This window comes from Myxine glutinosa, unplaced genomic scaffold, assembly GCF_964187855.1.
Source record: "Myxine glutinosa unplaced genomic scaffold, kmMyxGlut1.1 SCAFFOLD_937, whole genome shotgun sequence".
NCBI lineage: Eukaryota > Metazoa > Chordata > Myxini > Myxiniformes > Myxinidae > Myxine > Myxine glutinosa.
Window position 1 is genome coordinate 1 of NW_027617032.1, and position 22,542 is coordinate 22,542.

The window sequence follows — 22,542 nt, forward strand, 5'->3', positions numbered from 1 at the left end:
CTTGATCGAGCTTTGACCCAGCACATCTCTGCACATCATACTCATCATCACCATGGGAATGAACGCACATGTCCTGAGCTTCCTCCCCTTTGTTAACATTGAAAGAACATTTGAAGATATTGACCTTTTTATTTTATTTTGCCGATGCCATAATCATTGCAGTCTGGGCCCAGTTTGCATCCTCAACCCTGCCATCTCATGACCCCATTTGATAGCTATTTAATTTGATATTGTGTGTTCGCATATCAAATTTGCCATTTCAGTTTTATTCTCAAATTTTCTACTGGTACAGTAAATGCATAGAAGAACACAGCAAATTGTTTTAAGCTTGACATATGGAATGCTTCACATATGAGGTGGGGGCTGAAAAGGTACATAGAGTGTAGTGAAAGAAGCACTTGGTTGGGAAGATGAGCAAGAGGTAGAGAACAGGTGTTGTCACCTCCTTTCCCTTTTCTTAGCATGCCTTCCGGATCGCTGCTACCGGCGTAGTGTTGGAGAGTGATCATTCAGCGTCCATTGTGAAGAAGCTGAAGCTTGTGGGGTCCCCATTTAAAATATTCAAAAAAACCGCATTCATCAAGGTGGGTGCAAATTTCATCCATGCTGAGTTTTACCTTTTGTCTTGCATAAAAGAGAGATTAGCAACAGAGTGTGGGCCTAGCCCATAGATATATATATATAGATTGGCAGTTGCCGGCCAATCGCAAGCGGCCGAGCGAGATTTGCGTCCGCCATCTTGCCACAGGATAACTGGGCGTTGTCATCAATCTGCGCTGCTGGTAGCCAGTGGTAGGTGCCACGTCTTAATGAAGTCTGACGTCGGCCAGGCTTCAAATATCACAATGTGCTTTAGGCCTTTGCTGTAATTATATTTTGAAAGGAGTGGGAAGTCAGAAGATGTTTGGAGACTCTTGTAACGGGCTCGAGAGAGGAAAAGGAAGACGTGACTGGCACTGACAGCTCTTGTTTCAGGATTCGCGATGGTACTCTATATCAGCCTGTGGATATGGCCTGTTGTTTGTTCAGCGATTTGTTGACCATTCAACAAGGATAAATGCAAAGTCATGCATATTGGTCCTGGCAACAAACATATCGACAACTTGGAAGATAAAGAATTGAGCGAAACATCACCAGAAAATGAATCTTGGTGTACGGATTAATATAATGATCTCAAACCCAGACTGCAATGCTCCAAAGCCGCAGCTGAAGCCATTTTGGGACTAATAAACAGACCATTTAAATACATGGACAAGGATTAATTCATCATATTGTACAATACAGTACCTTATACTGAGCGAGGGGTCTCGGACTATTTGCCCTAGTGTGAGAACAATATGTTCACATATTAATTATTGTAACAGTGTCAAGGCGTTCATTGTTTGACTTGCTATTTGCAGGAGTTGAAGGTTGTCACTTACAAGCACAATGTGGATCTGTCATCATTGAATTTAACTGCTTTCTTTAACATTTGTACTTGTCCACTTTTGCGTTGAAAATAGCAATAAATATATAGGTTTACATTATATGCACCACACTTTCCTTGCGGTTTGAACTCTGCCTCACAGCAACAGCAGACCAGCACATCACACTAGTTAACGACGGTGCAATCTTCGCAACACCAACGAAAACTGCTCTCCCAAGCAAAGTTGAAGGGATATGAACAGAAAACTTACGCAGACACCCACACAAAATACCAGCAGCTGTGGCCAAATCTCTGCCAAGCATTTGTTGGTTTCCTGTGCAAATATTAACGGAGAAATATTTGTTTGAATTAAAGATGCCACTATCATTGCGCAATTTTAATAAAAAGAATCAAAGATTGTTACATGTAATATATTCATGGATATACACAGAGCTAAGAAATAAAACCACATCACACGTTAACAACATTTTAATAAAACACAAATACACGGGTTAGTGATATCACACATGTACATATGTACACTGAGTGTGTGTACAGTAACTGTACACTGGGTATGCCTGTCAATCACTGGCCTTTGAACAGCACCAGCTTGGTTGACTCGTGTCTTATTGACATCCCACATTCGCCTAACATTGTAGGTCTTTGCAATGTGGTGCTGCCTCAGGTCATAATAAGCATTGGTGAGAATACCTATCAGGTCGTACAGGTGATTATCTATGCCATATTGGGTTTCAATGATATGATTGCCCATATCAAAGAGTTCTTCTGAAGCTGTCATTTCCTTCACACATAGTAGAACCTGCTGAAATGTACAGAGTTTGACTGTGTGCACATCCATAAGGCTCTGGATGGCCTTCTCAGCAGTGTGCAAGACCTTCACCACACCTGGTGATGGGATCATAAGACCACCATTGTTCTTCAGCCTGAGCAGGTGGTAGGACTCAGAATAATCCTGAGGCATCGAATCGGAGAACAAAGCAAGTCTGCAAGTGTTGCACTGCACAGCTTTGCACACACGCCTGACTATCCATCCGGCAATGTATGTGATGCTGTTGTCCAGTAGACATTTGTTCTGTGGTGGTATCTAGTTTGCATAGTCATGCTCAGCCATCACACACACACAACACTGTCAAAGTTGTCACAGTCATCCGACTGGCTTGTAGTAGCCATGCAGAGTGTGCCATCTTGAGCACGAACATTTCCAGTTTTGGTTGGCTCAATTCCGCAATGAACAGACAGCTTCCGGTATATAGACTTGAACTGCTGGACATTGGGATTGTTGTTCCAGCCCCCTGAAACAGAATGTTTGCCTTCATGAGAGAAACATGTCCTTTTAATTCAAAAGTACAGTACTTAAATAATTTCATACAACAACAGATATGATTAAGTAAAAAGCAATGAGTGTATCTATTGTTGGCGTGAAACTCTGGAACAAGCTCGATGTAAAATTACGACAACTCACCACTGACAAAATATTGTACAAGTTTGTGTTTACTGTCCCGAAATAAATTATATACATAGAGTACAGTACTTAAATTAAATCCTATATTAGCTATTAAACTTATGAAAGAGAAATGCATGTAACTTGCCTGCTCTGCGCACTGAGTTGAAGAATAGTTCCAGATGATCTTGTGACAGTTTGTATGTCAGTACATATGCTTGTTCCTGTAGCAGCAGTGGCACAAGACGCTTCAAGCTCTCAATGCAAACTATGAAACCTGTAATGGCAGTGTGTCTGCAAAACAACAAGTAACAATAAGTATCCTAACTAACCGGAATGAACTTATATCTGATGCATAGGAGAGGGAGGTGGGGGAGAAACTGGCAGAGGTCAAGGAGGGGGTGGGGCAGGAACCAGAGGAGGAACAAGTTATCAGGATTACACAAACCTTCTAGTTTTGTGGATGAATTCTCCTTCTATTGTCTTCAGCGACTGCAAATACGTCGCCGCAGAATCCATGTACGTCATGGTGTGTCCAATACTGGAGGGGCTGAGAGCCGACTTGAACCCATGCATATAGGCATTTCTCACATTCATGATGTCGAACAGTTTATCGATCACCTGAAAATAGTCAGTCAAGAATGTGACCAGAGTAAAGAGTATGTTTATATTGGGCCTACAATAAGCCTCAAGTTACCTCTGCATTATGGCGTAATATTACAATTGGTATTTCAATCATACTGAAAAATAGCAAACAAAGCTGCACTTGTAGAACTTTTTTGGGTCTGATTTGAAACCAAATTGGACATAAATTCACAACTATAAGCATACCTGAATGAATTCAACGGTGGCAGATACACCCTGGAAATTGGCATGGCCTTCTAGCTCCATTGAACGTAGTGCTGTTGCAACGGAGTTGCTCAACAACTGTGTAGCAAGACTAACTTTCATCTTCTGTTTCATGAAGTTCGTGTGCCTGAACGACAATCGATTTCCCAATCGCAATCCAATATCATCCTGAAGTTTTTGTAGATCCAAAATGAAGCGCCAATCAATACGTCCTTTGTCAGACATTATGACATCGTATGCTTGGAACATATTTCGCATTAACTTCAGCATATGGCATGGATCCATTATGACAAAAATCTCCTGGTTAGTATCAGGGTGCTTAAACGATGGCTTGCAGTCGAGTGCACTCAAGCTACAGCCAAGATCTCTGCACATCCCGAGGTTGGAAGCATGTCCATCCAACGTCAGTGTCCTCACATGGATGCCAATCCCATGCAAGGACGCGATACACTGTAAAAGCAGTTGCTTCTGAGTGGCAGCTCTTAAAGTGTTTGTCAAGAAATAGGCCACAGGAGCTTTCCAATGGCCTCGTAGGCCAACAACCATGAAGACGAGGGCTTCTTTTGCCTCATTGGTGCTCTCCGAGTCATCTCCTAGATCAACAAATCCAAGCATCTTCTTTTCCTTTGGATCATAAACAATCTGTTTCCTAATGGCCATGGCGTCTATCATGAGAGCAACATTCTTGTATGTCTCGGGATCATTTGCACATTTTTCCTTGAGGCACATAATCATCGAAGAATTGATTCCTGCGGTGCAATCCACATTAGAGAGCCACCTAGAAAAAATTATGGAACTTATATAATCAATTTGACTATTGTGATCATTATTAACAACTACTTAATGAGTTCAAAATGTAGTTGACACATGTCAAACAAATTAAATATAATACATCCATGTTTGTGACAACTTACATTCTCAGTGTCCTGGTTGAAGGCATATTAAGTTTGCTGCAAGGTACTCGTATGCCTTAGGTCCGTACAGATGTAAGGTCAGAGAAAACCTTCTCTGTTCTGCTGTGTATGCCTCACTTCCCTTTGGTTTTTTAAATAGATCCATGGGAAAGTCTGAAACGAAATATATAACATAAAACATTGCTCATGTATGAAAATCTTTTAGAAAGTAATGTTGAGACCAAAAGTATGGTTATTGAACACAAAGTGATGTAGTTGTACCGATAATCAGATTATCAGAATGATATTTGTTGTTTGACAGAATGAACTTCATTCAGATGCCAGTGGCATATATATCTACGTAATGTAACCAATACGATGAATAAGTCCTACCACGGTACGCCTGGAGCTTTTCTTCTAGTTCTGCTGTCATGAGGTTGTGTTCCTTCAACTCATCCTCTATGGATGATAACGTGCTCTTACATCTTTTCTCTCTGGCCTTTGTGTTTTTCAGCTGCAGCTCTAAGTCAGCCACTCGATCCTCTGTCCTCCTCAACTTGACTTTTCCCACAGCTTCGTTGGGCGCTGCATAGCTATGGAACTACAACATCACAGCACAAATAATATGCATGAGCAGAATATCACCAGACAAATATGCCCCCAAAAAAAGATGATTTTTCACTAGGACTATGTAAATTACCTGTAGTACGTGACTAATTTTTATATAAAAATCAATCAATGCTAGCATTTTAAGCTACTAATTCCAATATACATACATCAGGTATACTTGAATGTACATGTCCACTGTCAAGGCTTTTAGTATTGGATTCATGCATGTGAGCCTAATGGTCGTCCTGGCGCTCCTCCAATGCCCTCTTTGAAGTTTGCGTTTGACGTTTCTTCTCATGCTGAAAAGCAAACATCAGCCACATATTGTCAATGTAAAGTATACCACAGAATAAAACATGCAGTTACTTTATCTGTCTTAAAGTTAGAGTCAAAAAAGAGTCCGCCGCCACGTACCATTACATATAGTTCCCACACATTTTACACACTGTCCAAATATTAAAGTATGAAGGTTTTAGTTCGTTTAGAAAAGATCACAAACAACACAAACATACTTTTTGCAAGTGCTCTGGTAAGTCAAACTTTGATGGGACTGCATCATGACGTAGTCTTTTGGTTTGGCCTGTAAGATCGAAGTCCACAGGTAAAAAGTGTTGGCTGCACACGACATCCCAGGGCTTTGGCTTCCACCCCTCTACCCGTTTCATCTGAATACACCATTTCCTTCTTTCTTCATGCCATTCACTGGTGGGGAAGCTGAAAATAAGATAGCTAATTGTTTAAATTCAATCTGATTGAGCTGCATGGAAAGCAGACCTCAAACCTGCAGATTTTATTAGGTCTACTACCCTGTAAACACAAATAAGAGATATACATGTCATATATTTAGAAGAGATATTGTGGTATTCAACTTACAGATGAAATGTCAGACCATTCCCCTTCCTCTGTATATTTCGGCATCTTGCATGTGCACACTGCCTGGGCATCTTAACTGTAGCCTAGGCTACTCCCTCCTATATTTGAAGAAAGAACAAGCACAATGTAAAAGTTAATGCTTATATTTATAATGCTTATATAAATATAATAGGCCTACCTTTGACTGCTTGGCAATAATATTGAATACAGGATAAGTCAACCCCTTGGTGTTGAAGATCTCGGTCGAGAATTCTAACCCCATGAGAATTCCTGAACATGGCCAAGTTTCCTCATGAGTCATGGATAGTCCCAAATGTGCCCCAGAATCTCCTATCTTTATTCAATGATTTATGAGAGCTGCATTTTGGAGGTACATGTACCTCATGGACAGAACATTTAAGAGAATTAACATTCTACTATGAACCAGTGTTAGTGTAGACAGGCAGACGATGCGTTAAATATCACCAAAGTTACAACATTATCAGAGTCTGGCAACTGAATGTGTTTTAATCCAATGTACGACACTAACCTGATACTTTGTACGCCAGTTGTAGTCAATTTAATCAACAATAACTTGCAAATGACGATGACGCGAGTGCATTCCACAGATGGCAACTTGAAAGCTTTCCTGTGGCAAGATGGCGGCCGGAAATCTCGCCCTGTCGTGACCCACTGCCAATCTATATATATATATCTATGGCCTAGCCAACTAAACAATTTTCTTATTGTGTTTAAATAGTTTTAAGCAAGAAACTGAGTGTAGTTGACTCAGTTTTTTTCACTTTGTTCTAATGTTAGATTTTATTTTTTTTCAGGGCATGTTTAGCTCTGCTTTAGAGGCGACGCGCTGTGAGGGTGTCGGTGTGCGCACTGTTAGTGGTATCCGTGGGGTGATTAAGCGTGCCCTGCGACCACCACACCCTCCCGGCTCTGTACGAGCCACGTTTGAAGATCGAGTGCAACTCAGTGGTTTGTATTTTGCCTTTAACTGCACAATGAAAGCTTTATTCAGTTCTGCCATATTGTCCTGTCACCCGGCGGTTAAAACCACTGGGTGACGAATGACCGATCGTTTTTACTCCCGAAGCTGCAACCCGAAAATTGGTGGTAATTTTTTATAGTGCGCCCGGGATGGAAGGCGGTGAGGTGCTTACCTGAACGGAAGCCACACGGGTTTATTCTCGGACCCATGAACAAATAAACACACATGACAAATAAAATGCAACAATAATGAATTTAATGAAAATAAATGTCGAGCATAAAAAATGAAAGGTGAGGTAAATCTAAATCCTAAATTGAGACGTCTCCACTCTCTCACAAAACTTGAAAACGTTCTTTTGAAACTTGAAAAGACTCTTGAAACTTGAAAAAGAGTCAAAATTGAGACTCTCTCACAAAACCAGACAAGGGGAAAGATATAATGAAAATAAAATAAATTGTTTTGTTGAATCGGCCGGTACTCAGCTCTGTGTCTAAAATGTGTTGAGGGGCTTGTTGGTCATTACCGCCGGTGTAGCCACTCGCACGGGACACGCTCCGCCAATGATGCCGAAACCCCGCGTCAAACGCCCAGGCGTGAAGCAAACAGTCAAACAGCCCTTCCTCGCTTCCACCGCCAAGCGCAACGTGACTCCAGCTCCCACGAAAAGCACTACAGTCCAACAACACCCCCCTCCTGCAACGTTGCAAAAGTTCACACAAGCTCGGAACAGTCTCCTCACAAGCACCCCCGAGCCAGAAGAGCCAGCACAAAAGCGACCGAGCGAGAACAAAGACCCAGAGAGAGAGAGAGAGCGACTCTTCTTGACCTCCTACCCGAACATTCTCGCTATCGCGTCACACTCTGTCCAATGCCCGAGCTCTGTTGAATCACCCCATGTCTCCACGACCAATGATGAGGCTCGGGGGGTGGCCTGTCGTTTACGATCCTTTGGAGGCGGGGTTTAGCTGTCGATCGAGAATGTTCGGACTTCTGTCGGCGATTATGCCCGTTATGGTTGGTTACTGGACGGTTGTTGCTATTGTTGTTGGTGTAATGAGGGTTTTTATTGCCGGCCTTGTTATAATTGTAAAAACATAGGGAAAAACCACCGAGGGCAGTCACACACTGGGGGAAAACTAGTCTTAACCCTTATCTAATTACCATAGCTTCACCCCTCTTGTGAAGACACGTAAACAACTTAAGCTCCGGTTTCCCAACTTAATACATCGAGATGTCTCCTACTCGTCCACGGTCCATGCTATAAATATACAATCTTATCTCCACTTTGGTAATCCATCATCTACCCCCACAAACGTAATCGTATTTACTCTGACCATGCTGTTCTTCCTTTATTTTATCCCTCTGCTCACACCGACCACAGACCTTGTGTTTGTTCGCGCCTGGGCCTCGGTGCCTCTTCCTCAACACTGCATACCGGTACCTTCACTGCTCCTTCCAGAAGAAGATCGGGCAAGCTGGCAAGGAGTGCGTCCCACTTCAGTCTTGCGCAAGGAGCATGGACTTAAAACCCCACACAACCCTGACTCTATGTACAAGGTATATTTTGTTACTTACAAGTATTCCAGCATTTTCCTTCTCGACTCTACTGATTTTTCTTAGCCTTACTTTACCCTTGTGTTAAATGCTTGCTTATACACTTTGCATGTCGTTGTCCTTTCCAGCCGATAGTCCGGGTACCTCGATTCCTGCCGCCAATACACGTGCCCCGATCTTTGCAAAAGTCTCTGCCCTTCAGCTCGAAGCCCAAGTTTACAGCTCCAAAACAAATAACTCCACGGAATCTTGTGCGGCCTGCGTGTCACAGTGTGTGTGTGTCACAGTGTGTGTGTGTCACAGTGTGTGTGTGTCACAGTGTGTGTGTGTCACAGTGTGTGTGTCACGAGTGTGTGTGTCACAGTGTGTGTGTGTCACAGTGTGTGTGTGTCTCAGTGTGTGTGTGTGTGTCTCAGTGTGTCTCAGTGTGTGTGTGTGTGTGTCTCAGTGTGTGTGTGTCTCAGTGTGTGTGTGTGTCACAGTGTGTGTGTGTCACAGTGTGTGTGTGTCACAGTGTGTGTGTGTCACAGTGTGTGTGTGTCACAGTGTGGTTGTGTGTCTCAGTGTGTGTGTGTGTGTCTCAGTGTGTCTCAGTGTGTGTGTGTGTGTGTCTCAGTGTGTGTGTGTCTCAGTGTGTGTGTGTGTGTCTCATGTGTGTGTGTGTGTCTCAGTGTGTGTGTGTGTCTCTGTGTGTGTGTGGTGTGTGTGTGTAGTGTGTGTGTGTGTGTGTGTGTGTCAGTGTGTGTGTGTGTCAGTGTGTGTGTGTGTGTCAGTGTGTGTGTGTGTGTGTGTGTGTGTGTTCTCTGTGTGTGTGTGTGTTCTAGTCATCGTGTGTGTGTGTGTGTGTGTGTGTGTGTGTGTGTGTGTGTGTGTGTGGTGTGTGTGTGTGTGTGTGTGTGTGTGTGTCAGTGTCAGTCATTACGTCTTCAGAGTGCTCATCCATCCAGTCATTTTTTTGTCAGCCTAATAACTTGTGAAACACACTTCAGGGCTTTCAACCAAACTTGGCACACATATGGACTTTAATACAAAGATGGACAAATATGTTGAGTGCAAAAGGTCATGTGGCATTGAAAATCATTTTGCAGACCATAACTCAAGTGAGAAGCATTTTATATTGTCTCACTTTGACTTATCTCTCTTTTGTCTCGTCCTGTCTCTCATGTGACTTTAATTCTGATGAAATGTAAGTGCGTTGGCATCTAATTCAGGCGGAGGCATATCCATCAACGCATTCACATCAAATTATATTTTCTATCTCCTTGCAAGTTCAACTGGTGCCAGCCCACCAGTTTGTACGCTTGTCAGTTGCCTCTTCCTTTGAATCTCGCTAATGCAAAACTTTCTCTTCCCTTATAGGTGTTTGAGTTGCTGCATGCTTTGAGGACAATGAGAAATGAGAAGAAGAGAAAGCAAAAAACTGAAAAGACCACAGAAGTTGTGAAAAGGGCAGCTGAAAAGGGGTTAAAGAAAAGCAACAAAGAAATAAAAGGAGGGGCAAGGGGATATCATGGGAGTACAATGAAGAGAGGTGGTGGAGGGTCCAGAGGTGGAGGAAGGAAAGGAAATAGATGGCGGGGTAAGACGAGGACCTGAGAGGTTGTGGCAGAAGATTAAAAGCAAAAATGAGATCTGGAAGAACAATTCAAGTGTGGATCGGTTTTTGGGCTTGTGGAAGGGGATGGAGATGGTTGGTGTACATTGAAAAATTATGTATGAAGTTTTACTGAAGTATGTATGTTCATATTGTTCTTATGTATTTTGCTATTAAACCTTGATGAGGCTGGATGTCTAGCCATCCACCGACCTTGCACTTTTGACTATTCTTTAAAGGTCCGCAGAATAAGATATATTTTTAATGCGATTATATTGATTTTTAAGTAATAAACAAAGCAGAGAATGTTTTTTTAATTCTAATAATTTTTTGAGGTGTTATCCTTAAAAGAACAAACCCAGCGGGTACCGTCCCTCAAAATTCCCGAAAACTGCAATGGTCATGATGTCATCTGTGTGACGTAATCGAGGGAAAAGTTGGTTCAGCAGGCAATTGGTAATGGCTGCACAAAACTCGCTTTAGACTCGTCAGAAAATGAATTTGAAGAAGATTTTTATGATCATGAATCCTCTGATTATGATGATGGTCAAAATCATGTAGAACGTGCTACACCTGCAAGTACTGCACGACAGTACATGTATGAACCTGAGGTGGAAATTGGGGATGCCATCGATCATAAAATACCTTGTGCTCACAATGATCGGGACTATGTCGAAGAAGGACTCGGCAATAACACCTGGTAAAGTAGTAACTCATAGAACTAGAACGTGGTAAATGTGGAGTTTAGTGGTATTTTGATTTAATACTTCCCTGTAATTATTGTGGTAATGAGAACGGCACTTGGCAAAGCGCATACCTTTGCCATGCTGAACAGTTTACGATTTGTATCCCACGTCCTTGATTTGTATCCCACACCCTTGATTTGTGTCACCCACCCCCTTGATTTGTATCCTACTCCCTTGATTTGTATCCTACTCCCTTGATTTGTATCCCCCGCCCTTGATTTGTATCCCCCCCTTGATTTGTATCCACCCCCTTGATTTGTATTCCTCCCCCCCCCCCCCCCCTTGATTTGTATCCCACTCCCTTGATTTTTATCCCCCGCCCTTGATTTGTATACCCCGCCCTTGATTTGTATCCCACTCCCTTGATTTGTATCCCATGCCCTTGATTTGTATCCCCCGCCCTTGATTTGTATCCCCCACCCTTGATTTGTATCCCCCACCCTTGATTTGTATCCCCCACCCTTGATTTGTATCCCCCACCCTTGATTTGTATCCCAATCCCTTGATTTGTATCCCCCACCCTTGATTTGTATCCCAATCCCTTGATTTGTTTCCCCCGTCCTTGATTTATATCCCAATCCCCTGATTTTGTATCCCAATTCCTTAATTTGTATCCCAATCCCTTGATTTGTATCCCCCACCCTTGATTTGTATCCCAATCCCTTGATTTGTTTCCCCCGCCCTTGATTTGTATCCCAATCCCTTGATTTGTTTCCCCCGTCCTTGATTTATATCCCAATCCCCTGATTTGTATCCCAATTCCTTAATTTGTATCCCAATCCCCTGATTTGTATCCCAATCCCTTGATTTGTATCCCAATCCCTTGATTTGTTTTCCCCGCCCTTGATTTGTATCCCAATCCCTTGATTTGTTTCCCAATCCCTTGATTTGTTTTCCCCGCCCTTGATTTGTATCCCAATCCCTTGATTTGTTTTCCCCACCCTTGATTTGTATCCCAATCCCTCGATTTGTATCCCACGTCCTTGATTTGTATCCCAATCCCTTGATTTGTATCCCCCACCCTTGATTTGTATCCCACGTCCTTAATTTGTATCCCAATCCCTTGATTTGTTTTCCCCGCCCTTGATTTGTATCCCAATCCCTTGATTTGTATCCTACTCCCTTGATTTGTATCCCAAACCCTTGATTTGTATCCCAAACCCTTGATTTGTATCCCCCGCCCTTGATTTGTATCCCAAACCCTTGATTTGTATCCCCCGCCCTTGATTTGTATCCCCCACCCTTGATTTGTATCCCTCGTCCTTTGTATTGTTTCCCATTTGAGGCGTCAATGCAAATGGTGGTCGCACTTGATACTGAGCTGTTAACTGACTTTTGAGCACACACTTCTTCGAGCATCTGCAGACATGTCTTGCACACATGTGTTGACATTCTCATGTCGTGCACACATGTGTTGACATTCTCATGTCGTGCACACATGTGTTGACATTCTCATGTCGATTGCATGTTTATCAAACACTAAATATTGATTTGGCCAAACAACGTGATGTTGGTTTTCATTTGTCATTTCACAAAGGTGTAAATGATGCACAGGAACCTTTTTTCTGCCGTTATACGATTGAACAGATGAATTTTAAAAATTGCAAATCATCAAATAACAAAGAAAAAAAAAAGATGAAACAAACGGTATCGTATCTGGAAAATGGAGTCTAAATAAGAGAGCCCACAGTATGCCATGAGCCCACATTTGCAATGTGCAGCAAAATACATATTCAAATAGGTAAACAACAATAGCCAGGTGTCAGGTAGAATTATCCATGAGCATGATTAAATGTGCTGTATTTATTACCTTCGCAAAAGCGGAAGGTTATGTTTTGATCGCTGTGTATTTATTTGTATGTCTGTGTGTGTGTGTGTATGTTATTCGCATAACTCAAAAAGTATTCAACCGAATTGCATGAAATTTGGTGGGATGATTGGTTATTATACGGGACACATTTGATTAGATTTTGGGAGCAATCGGGTCAAAGGTCAAGGTCAAGGTCACGAAAAGGTCGAAATCGTATTTTTACCATAGCGCGGTCAATTTTTATCCAATTGGCATGCAACTAATGCCAAAATGTTCAGAATTCAATGCCCGATCTTGTGATATACGACATGACCCAGTGAAGACATTACCCTTGTTAGCGGTTGGGGGTCAAAGGTCAGGGGGGTCACGACCTTGCAAAATGTGCGTTTTTTGTCATAACTCGGTCAATTCTTATCCGATTTGCATGAAATCAGCACCAAACTGTTCACTGTTCTGTTCCCTACACTCCCATGCCAAGTACAGAACAGTAGCTGCGGCGAAGGTATGCGCTCTACCGAGTGCCCGTTCTAGTTGGAGATATTTCAGTTTTCATTTAAAACTGTCTAGACCAGTCACTTGTTTATTAATCCTTGTATCCAAGTGATTCCAGGATTTGGTCCTGTGAACATAACTGATTTTTGTGAAAACATCGTTCTGGTTCGAGGCACAAATGAAGGTTTTCACTCGTCTTATTTGGATACGAGTGAATTTGGTTATTTCTGATAAATGATTACATGGTATAAGCATAAGGTAACATATCATCAGTATTAAATTGCAACATGAGTGAGTACACAAATTAAAATAGAACAAGTCATCAAATTTCAGAATCTTATTTTTGAGAAATATAACAAGTGTGAGACCAAAAACCAGTATTAGTAACTGTTCTGATTGCTCGGTTTTGAGTCGATAAAATTCTCTCCATCTGAATATTTCGAACGAGAGGGGCCGTGGTCAGGTTGAGTGCGGTCGAGAGGAGATTTGAAGACCTGGATGAAAGCAGGGGGTTATAAGAGTTCTGCCCACCACCGAACTTCAACCACTGCGCCATGGAGCTTGTTCAAGCGAATGTATTTTTTTTGCTTCCGCCCCCGAAGGTGCCGGTGACATGTTTTCGGGTTGTTCATCCGTCTGTCCGTCCGAGCTAAACCTCGTTTTTCTCAGCAACCACATGTCCGATTGAGACGAAACTTTCAGGGTAGGAGTGACACCCATGCAGAATGTTTTTTCTGATAATTGTGACGTCATAGGTCACGTGGTATGGTAGCCATCTTGGATTAAACAAATAATGAAAAAATTATTTCTTGGAAACCACTGAAGGGAAAAATTTGAAATTTGGCACATTGTCAACTACTCCCAATGGGGAACAAAAGCATGACAATGACATCATAGGTGGAGTGGTATACCAGCCAAAAATGTTTAATCGAATTCCTTATCCTAAAAATCTGAAATTTCATGCACATGATCTATGACCCATTTGTATTGACATATTAGAGAGCTTTGTAAGCGAACCTCCATGGCAATTGCATGTATATGGCAATTTTATGTAAATCCATTCAAAATTTCACTTTCATTTCAAATTTCACAAAAAAAAAAAAATTCAAAATTTTCCCCATTCCCTTGGGAACAAAATTTCATGTTGTCATTTCAAATGTCCCTTCCATGATCCGCCATCTTGTCCCTTCCATGATCTGCCATCTTGTCCCTTCCATGATCCGCCATCTTGTCCCTTCCATGATCCGCCATCTTGCTCACGTGATCTTGCTTTGGTCTGGCGCGATCGATAAATTATTTTCACCTGGTGATTAAAATCAATAAATTACAATACAGTACTGTACAGAACGGATTTTGAATTCGAAACCGCTCATTATTTACGCCAGCTATACCGACTTCTTTTTTCCACCAGCTACACCGACTTCATTTAAGCCAGGTACACCGATTTCAGTACGTACCGACGAAGCTCTCACTCTATGCAATGCGTATTCATATTAAATTTATGACATCATAGGTCCCATGGTTTGGCAGCCTTATTGGATTTAACCTAAAACCTTTAAAAAAACATCTCCCAAACCACCAAATCGATTGACTCCAAACTTTACGTTTGTCATTGACTAGGCATGGCAATTAAAACTTGATCATAAAAACACCATTGGTCACATGGTGTGGCAGCCATATTGGATTGAAGGAAAATGTTAAATAATTACATCTCTGAAAACGCTTATTCGTTCGATGTGAAACTTTACAAATATCATCTGACACCATTGTGGCACAGTTTGAAAATGATGGTCGTAAGTCACGTGGTTTGGTAGCCATCTTGGATAGAAAAATGAACCTTGTCCGATCAACACAAAACTTCACAAATGTGATCCTCTACCCATACATATGCATCGTGTACATTTTTTAAAGGTAATATGTCACGTGGTGTGACAGCCATATTAGTTTGAAAGGCGATAATTTAAAAAAATCCTTCTCTGAAACCGCCTCACCAATCGATGGCTGGTCATGGCTTGTGAAAATGTGATACTTGAAAACAGCTGAAGGGATTTAAATCAGTTGTTTCTTTTTAGGACAGTGAACGAGGGCATCTAACCATTGTGGGACTATGCGGAGGCATATTGACGACACAGTCACATTACTATAGTTTTCGTGTGTTTTGACGCAGCTCTTGTAGTTTTATGTAACAAATTTTTTTAATTAATGTTATTAGGAAAATGCTTGCTCTGTAATTTTCTTTGTAGATTATTTTTGTGATCAAACAAAAACCTGTTGAAACCCCTCAATACATTGTAGGATCGAGAAACTGGGCTGTGTTCAGTTACCAAGCAGCTATGTAGCGCTTGCCAAGCTAGCCGTTCCGTATATATGGGATTGATACCCTGGGCGATCAAGATCGCTCTACCAGAAACTTGGTAACTGAACACATCCCCCAGATTTGGGAACTTAATTAATGTCGTTTCTCAATGGTAAGGGAAACATGATCTAAATGTTTTCTTATTTGTATTTAATGGAATTATATTCCAGTTCTCGTTTGAGCGGTGTATGGCGGCGTAAATGTTGTCCTTTCCACGTTATTTAGTCGCTTTATAACAGTGAAAGTCTAAATGTAAATCAAGTGATAAAATATACTATTAATAAGAGTATGCTTGTGGATTGAATATATAATATTTTTCCTGTCGTAATTAATAAGAATTTCCGTATAAAAACAATAAAACCTGTGCTGTGCGTTTCTCAATGTTATCTTTTCAGGGCACACGACCGGAAGGAAGGTCGAGGCACGGCTACTTGGGTATTCCCTCATTATAATAACGTAATCCTGTCAAACATTCGTCACGGTATAGCTACTTTACTTGTAAATGAGTTTAAAATTCCAACATTTTGTGCGTCCACGCAGATGCTATGGAAGTTGTGGAGAAGGATTCCGAGTTCTTGGAGTTTTCTGGGCGAGGTGAGTGACGCGATACCTGGGTGACGGTGACGACTTGGTGACGTAATGCAATGGTTTGAGTTGTGGGGTCGGGAGGGGGTGGTCATTGGAACACCGGTCAAGTCATATCAAAGATTTATTGGCCATGGGCTACTGGTACTATAGGCATAGCTGCTGGTGTGTTGACCTTATGCGCTCCAGCGCCATCATAGATGGCACAAGTGAGCACCTGGTTCATCAATTACGTCATCTATCTACCACGTCCCACATTTCTCCCAACCTGGACAGTACAGCTGCAAACTTTGGGGTTTTCTGAAGAGTTTTTAAAGGCTTGAGCTTTCCTTGCCCCTTGAAGGTGATGATTTCCCATAAATGCAATGTAACTCTGGAGTCTGTTTCCTCTTGGGTTGAATGCAGACTGCCAATTTCCACCTCTTCGTGGTCGTCCCATCTTCAGACTAGTAATAGTATGCAGCCTCTACACAGGTCAGGACGACTTTTCTTCCCAGGAACTTGCTGGCATATGACTGATGACTCCATACTTTATGGAGGAGGTTGATTAATTGCATCTTGTTCTCATTTGTCAAGAACAGCTTCCAATCGGAGGGCTTCTTTGTGTTTTCCCCCCTTGATGATGCGTTTCTCACTGCAGCCTCTTCATTCACGTTCCATTGATTTGACAGAATTGGCAGAATACACATCTGTGCTGAACACTGCATCTGTTGTCTTTGGTATCATGTCAAAAATCTTGTGGCAAATCAGACTGAAATTCACTGGTATCTCCTTCATGTAGTAGAAGTAAGCATTCCCATCATGAAGCAAAAGTGAAGACCCCACTGATAGTACTGGAGCATCTTCACACTCTTTGGTCAGATACTGGAGACATTTTGATTTGTCTGTCTTTGCCAGAAATCCATCCGCTGTTCCGATGCCATATTGAACAGGTGTCAATGGGTACGTCGTCAGATCCTTCATGTGCAAATGTAAACCTTGTCTTTGGGACTTCACAAATAATTGGAAGGCAAAATAAACCCAATTCAAATCGAACGCGCGAATGGTCACTTGGCCTCCATGTTAACTCGCGAACAAACGTTGCTTCCTAATCTGACTTACCAAACCAGATGATAGAGCAAAAAAGGCAGGATCACTTTCTGGCCCAACAATTTATTAACAATAATTGCAATACTGTATCAACTCGAATGGCACTCAGTAGAGAGCATACCTCCGCCTGGTGAACAGTTTATATTTTGTATCTCAGATTAGACCAGAAAATCACAATACAGAATCGCATTTAATCAAAATCGATCACGGGAATCGCCATTGGTCCAGTCTTTCATACCCTGATCTACCCCTCGTTTATGGCCATATCACTCGATGATGAAGAATCACTTAAAATATTGCACAAGCTGGATCTGGATCCGGATCTTCACCAAAATTGAAACGATTCTTCTTTGTCACACACACACAACCGGTCCAACAAGTGTCGTCAAAATCCATCCATAACTTTTTGAGATATCCTGCTATGTATCGTTTTTGGCCCTATCTCGCAAGGGTGAATCGCTTTAAAATTTTAAATAATTCTCATATCCGAATCCATATTCAGATTTTCACCAAAATCGAATTGAATCGTCCTTGTCAGACACCCAACCGGTCCACCACATTTCGTCCGAATCCATCCACAACTTTTTGAGATATCTTGTTCACAAACGGACAGACAGACAAATGAAAAATCACTCATAGTGACACTTGGCAAAACAGAACAAAGTAGAATGGCACTCAGGAGAGCATCCTTTTGATCTCAAAAATAGTTGGTGGTTGAATTCAGTCACATGGTATGAAAATCCTATTCAAATTTCAAGTCGATCGAATGAAAATTTAGGATTTTAGAAATTTAAAAAAAGTGGTTGACCTTTGGCCTATGTTGACCTTTTGACCTCAAAAATTTATCCGATTTTGTCAGACCACAAACTACCGTTTGGTGAAGTTTTGTGAAGATCGGTTTTAAATTGTGACCTGTACGCAAGTATAAGTGAGCGGACAAACAAACAAACAAACACACACAAACCGGAGTGATGAACATACTTGTCAAAAAATTTTTTTTTTGCCAAGTAACAATCAAACCGACAGACGGCAAGGGGTGAAAACATAACCTTCATCCACCTTTGGTGGCGGTAATAAATGAAAAACCTCAAGAACTGTGGTAGCAGTGGATTTAAAAACACGTGCACCTACCTAATAAGTAAAAAAGAAAAGAAAAAAAAAAAGTAAGTGCCAAGTCCTGCTATTTTTATTATTAAATGCACATGACGTGTTACAACTTTGAAATCTTTGTTCCAAATAAATAGATTACTAGCTTTTCAACGGTACCATTTTAATTGTTCTACAGGCACCCTTAAATAAAGCAAAGTGTGACGCACACACATACACATATACATACACGTGCACACATGCTTCTTTTAGTAATATATGTGTGTATTTGACATTTTGATGTCCAGGTGTGTTTGGGTTATTCCAATTATATTTATAGTTTCAGGTAAATCCATCAAATTATCAGGGATAGCAGCCATATGTGCTTATTACTGTAAATTAACAGCCTTTAAAAATGCACGTGAAACAAATTGCTGAAGTCAATACTTTGTGCGTCTGTCCTTGGTCTTCTTGAATGCGATCAGTCTTTTATGCATGCCTCCTATATATGACTGAAGCGTTCTTTCAGGAATATTGTGCCAAATACCATGTAGTACATTCCACAGTTCTGTTAGGTTAGTTGGGTTCCTCTGGTTTTTCCCTGTGTCCGGGTAATCCCATATTGCTTTGATGGAACTCCTATCCAAGCTCTGGGGTGATCATTCTAACACTTGGAACACACCAGCTGTAACCTTTTCTCCAAATATTGTTTTACTATATTGGAAGTGTTTTGGATCATTATATTGTTGGAAAATAAGTCTTCTTCCGATTAAACGATTTCCACTAGGAACGGCATGATGCTGCAGTATCTGCTTGTACTTCTCTTTTGTTAGCGTTCCATTGATTTTAATACACCATACACCAAAAGCTGCTATACAACCCCAGACAGTCACAGAGCTTCCCCCGTGTTTAACAGTCGGCTACAAACATTGCATGTCGTAATGTTCTCCAACTCTTGGGCGTATGAACTACCGTTTGTTAGAAACGTTTGATCCATCAAAGTTCAGACTTTGATTTGATTTGATCAGAAAATTCAGACTTTGATTAGGAAGAAACATTCAGACCAGATTACACGATTCCATTGTTCAGTCGCCCAATCTTGGTGTTGCCTTGCAAATTTTAATCTTTTCACCTTAATCTACGGTCTCAGCAGTGGTTTCTTTGCTACAACTCTGTCCTGGAGACCTGCTGCAAACAGCCGCGTTCTGCTCAAAATTCTGGACGAGATGTTAATGATTGGGCCTGCTGCCATTACCCTCGCCAGAGGAGAGAGGGTATTTGAGTCAGTTTGTTTGTCTGTCCATTTGTCCGCACAGAATAAATATAATTTTCTCTGCAACCGTTGGTCTGATTGACAAGGAAATTTTCACCATAGGTACACCTCCTATAGAATTTTTAAAATAATTATGACGTTGTAGGTCACGTGGTACGGGCGCCATTTTGGAAAAACTTTGCACCTCTATCTCCGAAAGTGCTGCATAGAAAAAATGGAGACATGGCTCATTGTAAAGAACTCTCCATGGGGAATAACATACGTTACTGATTATGTCATCGGTGCATCCATTATGACGTCATAATTCGACAAGTACTAAACTTCATCCAATCAAGATGTAATTTCTTGAGCGTCATCTAGAGATAAATTGGTGGAGAAAAAGTAATGACGTCATCGGTCACGTGGTTCGGCTGCCATATTTGTTTTAACACAAAAGCCTTAAAAACCACTAAAAACATGTCCTGATGAGGGTCTGCAATCTGATTGCTCTTTCTTGTTTAATTTGTCAGTTGCTGATTTGATCTTCTATCATTCAGGTTGAGCAACTTCAAGTGCTTGTCTTGCTTTTGGGAGGTTCTTCGGGGTCTTCCTGGCCTTTTCTTGTTTGGGACGAGCCCGTTGCTTTCAGGCGTTGCAAAGTGTACCGTTCACCATTGTCAGAGATCTTCAGCTTTTCTGCTATTTTTTTCATAGTGTGCCCTTCTCACGGAAGAAGAAGGGTTTGGATCTTCCCACGCTGTTCTGTTGAAAGTAGCTTCCTTGACGCCATTCGTAACCCACTCATGGACCTTCAAGCAAAGGAACAAGCTGATGAAAGCTAATTTCACGTATTCACTAATTTGCAACTTTTATTGTGCTGTCTTGTAATTCACATTAATGTAACTGGTATTAAAATTACTTCATTAATTTATTATTTATTGTACAAAACTCAACAATCTGCTTCCTGCATATATTGTCTTTGTGGTAAGTGCATATTATGAGCACATGATAATATAATAGGTATACCAAGAATAAAACTTTTTTGATTTCTCAATTTATTATATACTGTATACTAAAAGGTATTAAATTACTTAATTGCTTTAAAAAATGATATTACATTGATTTTAACAGAAAGTTGAATTATGATATACTCGTATGGCACACTTTCTAACCTCCCACAAATGTTTAATGGGCAATAGCAAAACAAAAGTGAAAATAACCCAAACGTTTTCACATTACTGTATATCATGCAGGTGACATGTACAATTTTCTGCATTGTGAAGTGCATGTTATTTTGTCCTATCCAAGGGATGCCCATGCCAATTGTAAGAAACTACAGCTGCTCTTCGTGCCACCAGGAGTTTTTCTCAGAGACTGCTTTGCAGAAACACACAAAAAAGCAGCATGAGGTCGTCCCTCAAAAGAAGCACAAATGTGACCAGTGTTCGTACAGCTCGGACCACACTGGAGACTTCCACAAGCACATGCGGATCCATACTGGTGAGAAGCCCCACAAGTGCTCAACATGCGGGAAAGCTTTTGCCCAGTCGTCGACATTGCAAACGCATGTACGGATTCACACGGGGGAGATGCCATACAGGTGTTCAACCTGCAGCAAAGAGTTCCCTTGCTCATCGCACCTGCAGGCCCATATGAGGATCCACACGGGTGAAAAACCTTACAGGTGCATATTTTGCGGCAAGTCATTTGGCGCATCGAAAAGCCTCCGCACGCATATGACTATTCACACCGGAGAGAAACGATACAGATGCCCTACTTGTGGGAAGGCCTCTGCTGACTCTTCAGGCTTTCAGACGCACATGCGGACCCACACAGGTGAAAAACCTTACATGTGTTCTGTGTGTGGTAAGGAGTTTGCTTCCTCTTCACATCTTCAAACCCATGTGAGGAAGCACACCGGTGAAAGGCCGTACAAATGCACCGTCTGTGACAAGACATTTGCCCAATCATCAGGCCTCCGGTACCATGTGAGAGCTGTAGCATGTAAACCAAAATATTAATTGGGTAATAGTTTGCAGATGCTATCTGAACCGTTCAAGTACTTATATGATTGATTTCCGTTGTTCTGTAATGTGCAATGACTTGTTGTGGTTGAAAAAGTGAAGTAAACACAGATTGGGGTCCTGGTTCACTTTTTTAAGCCTTTAATTGAAAATCCTTCCACTGCAATAACTTGTGAACCCCTGAACGCATTTCAACCAAAATTGTCACATGTATGGATTATAATACAAAGATGAACTGATTCGACTTTTGATTCAACTGGGCAAACGTCATGTGCCCTTTGAAAATAATTTTTGCAGAACATGTGATCTCTCTTCTACCTGTATCTCTTTTTTTTTCTCTTTCATGCTGTTTCTCGTGTGACCTTTCATTTTTTTTCATGTGACCTTTGATTGAGATCAAACGTAACAGTGTTGGGCAGATGGTCCGTTGGGCAGATGCCCCAGACTTGCACAAATTGGTAGATTGCCACCGATTTTTCTATCAGTGGGCACTGGTGAATTGGTGCTGACTGTTTTCACACATCTGCTTTTATTGTCCTAATGGTGAGTATCAAGCCCTGCATCACTATTGCACGGTCGTTTTTATTATTTATCTTACTATAATTCACCAAATGTTCGTCCGTCCGTTCCCAGGTACCGCAACTGAACCGATCGCAACGATATTTTGGGTGGGTAATCCTGGGACCCCCTGGAGTAAAATAGGCTATATTGTTTTTCCAATTTTGAAGTTTTTCCAAACACGATGGAATAATATTTACCGATATGAACAGTGATGTGGCTTTTATTGAAATTCTACAAATAGTTTAGATTTTGATGATTTGCGTGTGATATGATTTAACGGATGTTTATATAAATCGTTTAAAATAAAAAAAAGCCTTCAA

General features: G+C 41.3%; 3 protein-coding genes and 1 long non-coding RNA gene across 8 annotated transcripts; 2 read left to right on the plus strand and 2 right to left on the minus strand.

Annotated features, from left to right (window-relative positions):
- The first annotated feature begins 56 nt into the window (after positions 1-56).
- On the plus strand, positions 57-10,440 carry LOC137431474 (ribosome biogenesis protein BMS1 homolog). The gene is made up of 5 exons (XM_078769022.1): positions 57-584; positions 6,907-7,060; positions 8,455-8,630; positions 8,756-8,905; positions 9,987-10,440. Exons 2-5 carry the CDS (start codon positions 6,910-6,912, stop codon positions 10,221-10,223), a joined length of 714 nt encoding a protein of 237 aa, XP_078625148.1. The 5' UTR covers positions 57-584; positions 6,907-6,909; the 3' UTR covers positions 10,224-10,440.
- On the minus strand, positions 1,879-3,763 carry LOC144889119 (uncharacterized). The gene is made up of 2 exons (XM_078769024.1): positions 3,699-3,763; positions 1,879-3,488 (listed from the first exon to the last, which is right to left on the minus strand). Exon 2 carries the CDS (start codon positions 2,385-2,387, stop codon positions 1,884-1,886), a length of 504 nt encoding a protein of 167 aa, XP_078625150.1. The 5' UTR covers positions 2,388-3,488; positions 3,699-3,763; the 3' UTR covers positions 1,879-1,883.
- Positions 4,682-5,895, minus strand: LOC137412830 (uncharacterized). Its single transcript, XR_010981556.2, has 3 exons — positions 5,731-5,895; positions 5,386-5,517; positions 4,682-5,210 (listed from the first exon to the last, which is right to left on the minus strand). It is a non-coding gene; the product is annotated as an uncharacterized LOC137412830 (long non-coding RNA).
- Positions 10,441-15,940: 5,500 nt separating the features above from the next.
- Positions 15,941-22,542, plus strand: LOC137431472 (uncharacterized). Of its 5 annotated transcripts, none has more exons than XM_068122827.2 (3): positions 15,941-16,081; positions 16,166-16,219; positions 20,946-22,542. In XM_068122827.2, exons 2-3 carry the CDS (start codon positions 16,171-16,173, stop codon positions 21,656-21,658), a joined length of 762 nt encoding a protein of 253 aa, XP_067978928.2. In that variant the 5' UTR covers positions 15,941-16,081; positions 16,166-16,170; the 3' UTR covers positions 21,659-22,542. The 5 variants fall into 5 exon arrangements, with proteins under 5 accessions (XP_067978928.2, XP_067978926.2, XP_067978927.2 ...); XM_068122825.2 differs by having other exon boundaries at positions 15,945-16,060; XM_068122826.2 differs by lacking the exon at positions 15,941-16,081 and having other exon boundaries at positions 16,213-16,684.

Coding starts and splice junctions, on each gene's coding strand:
- LOC144889119 (XM_078769024.1), bottom strand. CDS start 2,387: ATGCCTCAGGATTATTCTGAGTCCTACCACCTGCTCAGGCTGAAGAAC.
- LOC137431474 (XM_078769022.1), top strand. CDS start 6,910: ATGTTTAGCTCTGCTTTAGAGGCGACGCGCTGTGAGGGTGTCGGTGTG. Junction 7,061..8,454: donor AGATCGAGTGCAACTCAGTG/GTTTGTATTTTG, acceptor CACCGACCACAG/ACCTTGTGTTTGTTCGCGCC. Junction 8,631..8,755: donor ACCCTGACTCTATGTACAAG/GTATATTTTGTT, acceptor TGTCCTTTCCAG/CCGATAGTCCGGGTACCTCG.
- LOC137431472 (XM_068122825.2), top strand. CDS start 16,006: ATGTTATCTTTTCAGGGCACACGACCGGAAGGAAGGTCGAGGCACGGC. Junction 16,061..16,165: donor GTCGAGGCACGGCTACTTGG/GTATTCCCTCAT, acceptor GCGTCCACGCAG/ATGCTATGGAAGTTGTGGAG. Junction 16,220..20,945: donor CTTGGAGTTTTCTGGGCGAG/GTGAGTGACGCG, acceptor GTCCTATCCAAG/GGATGCCCATGCCAATTGTA.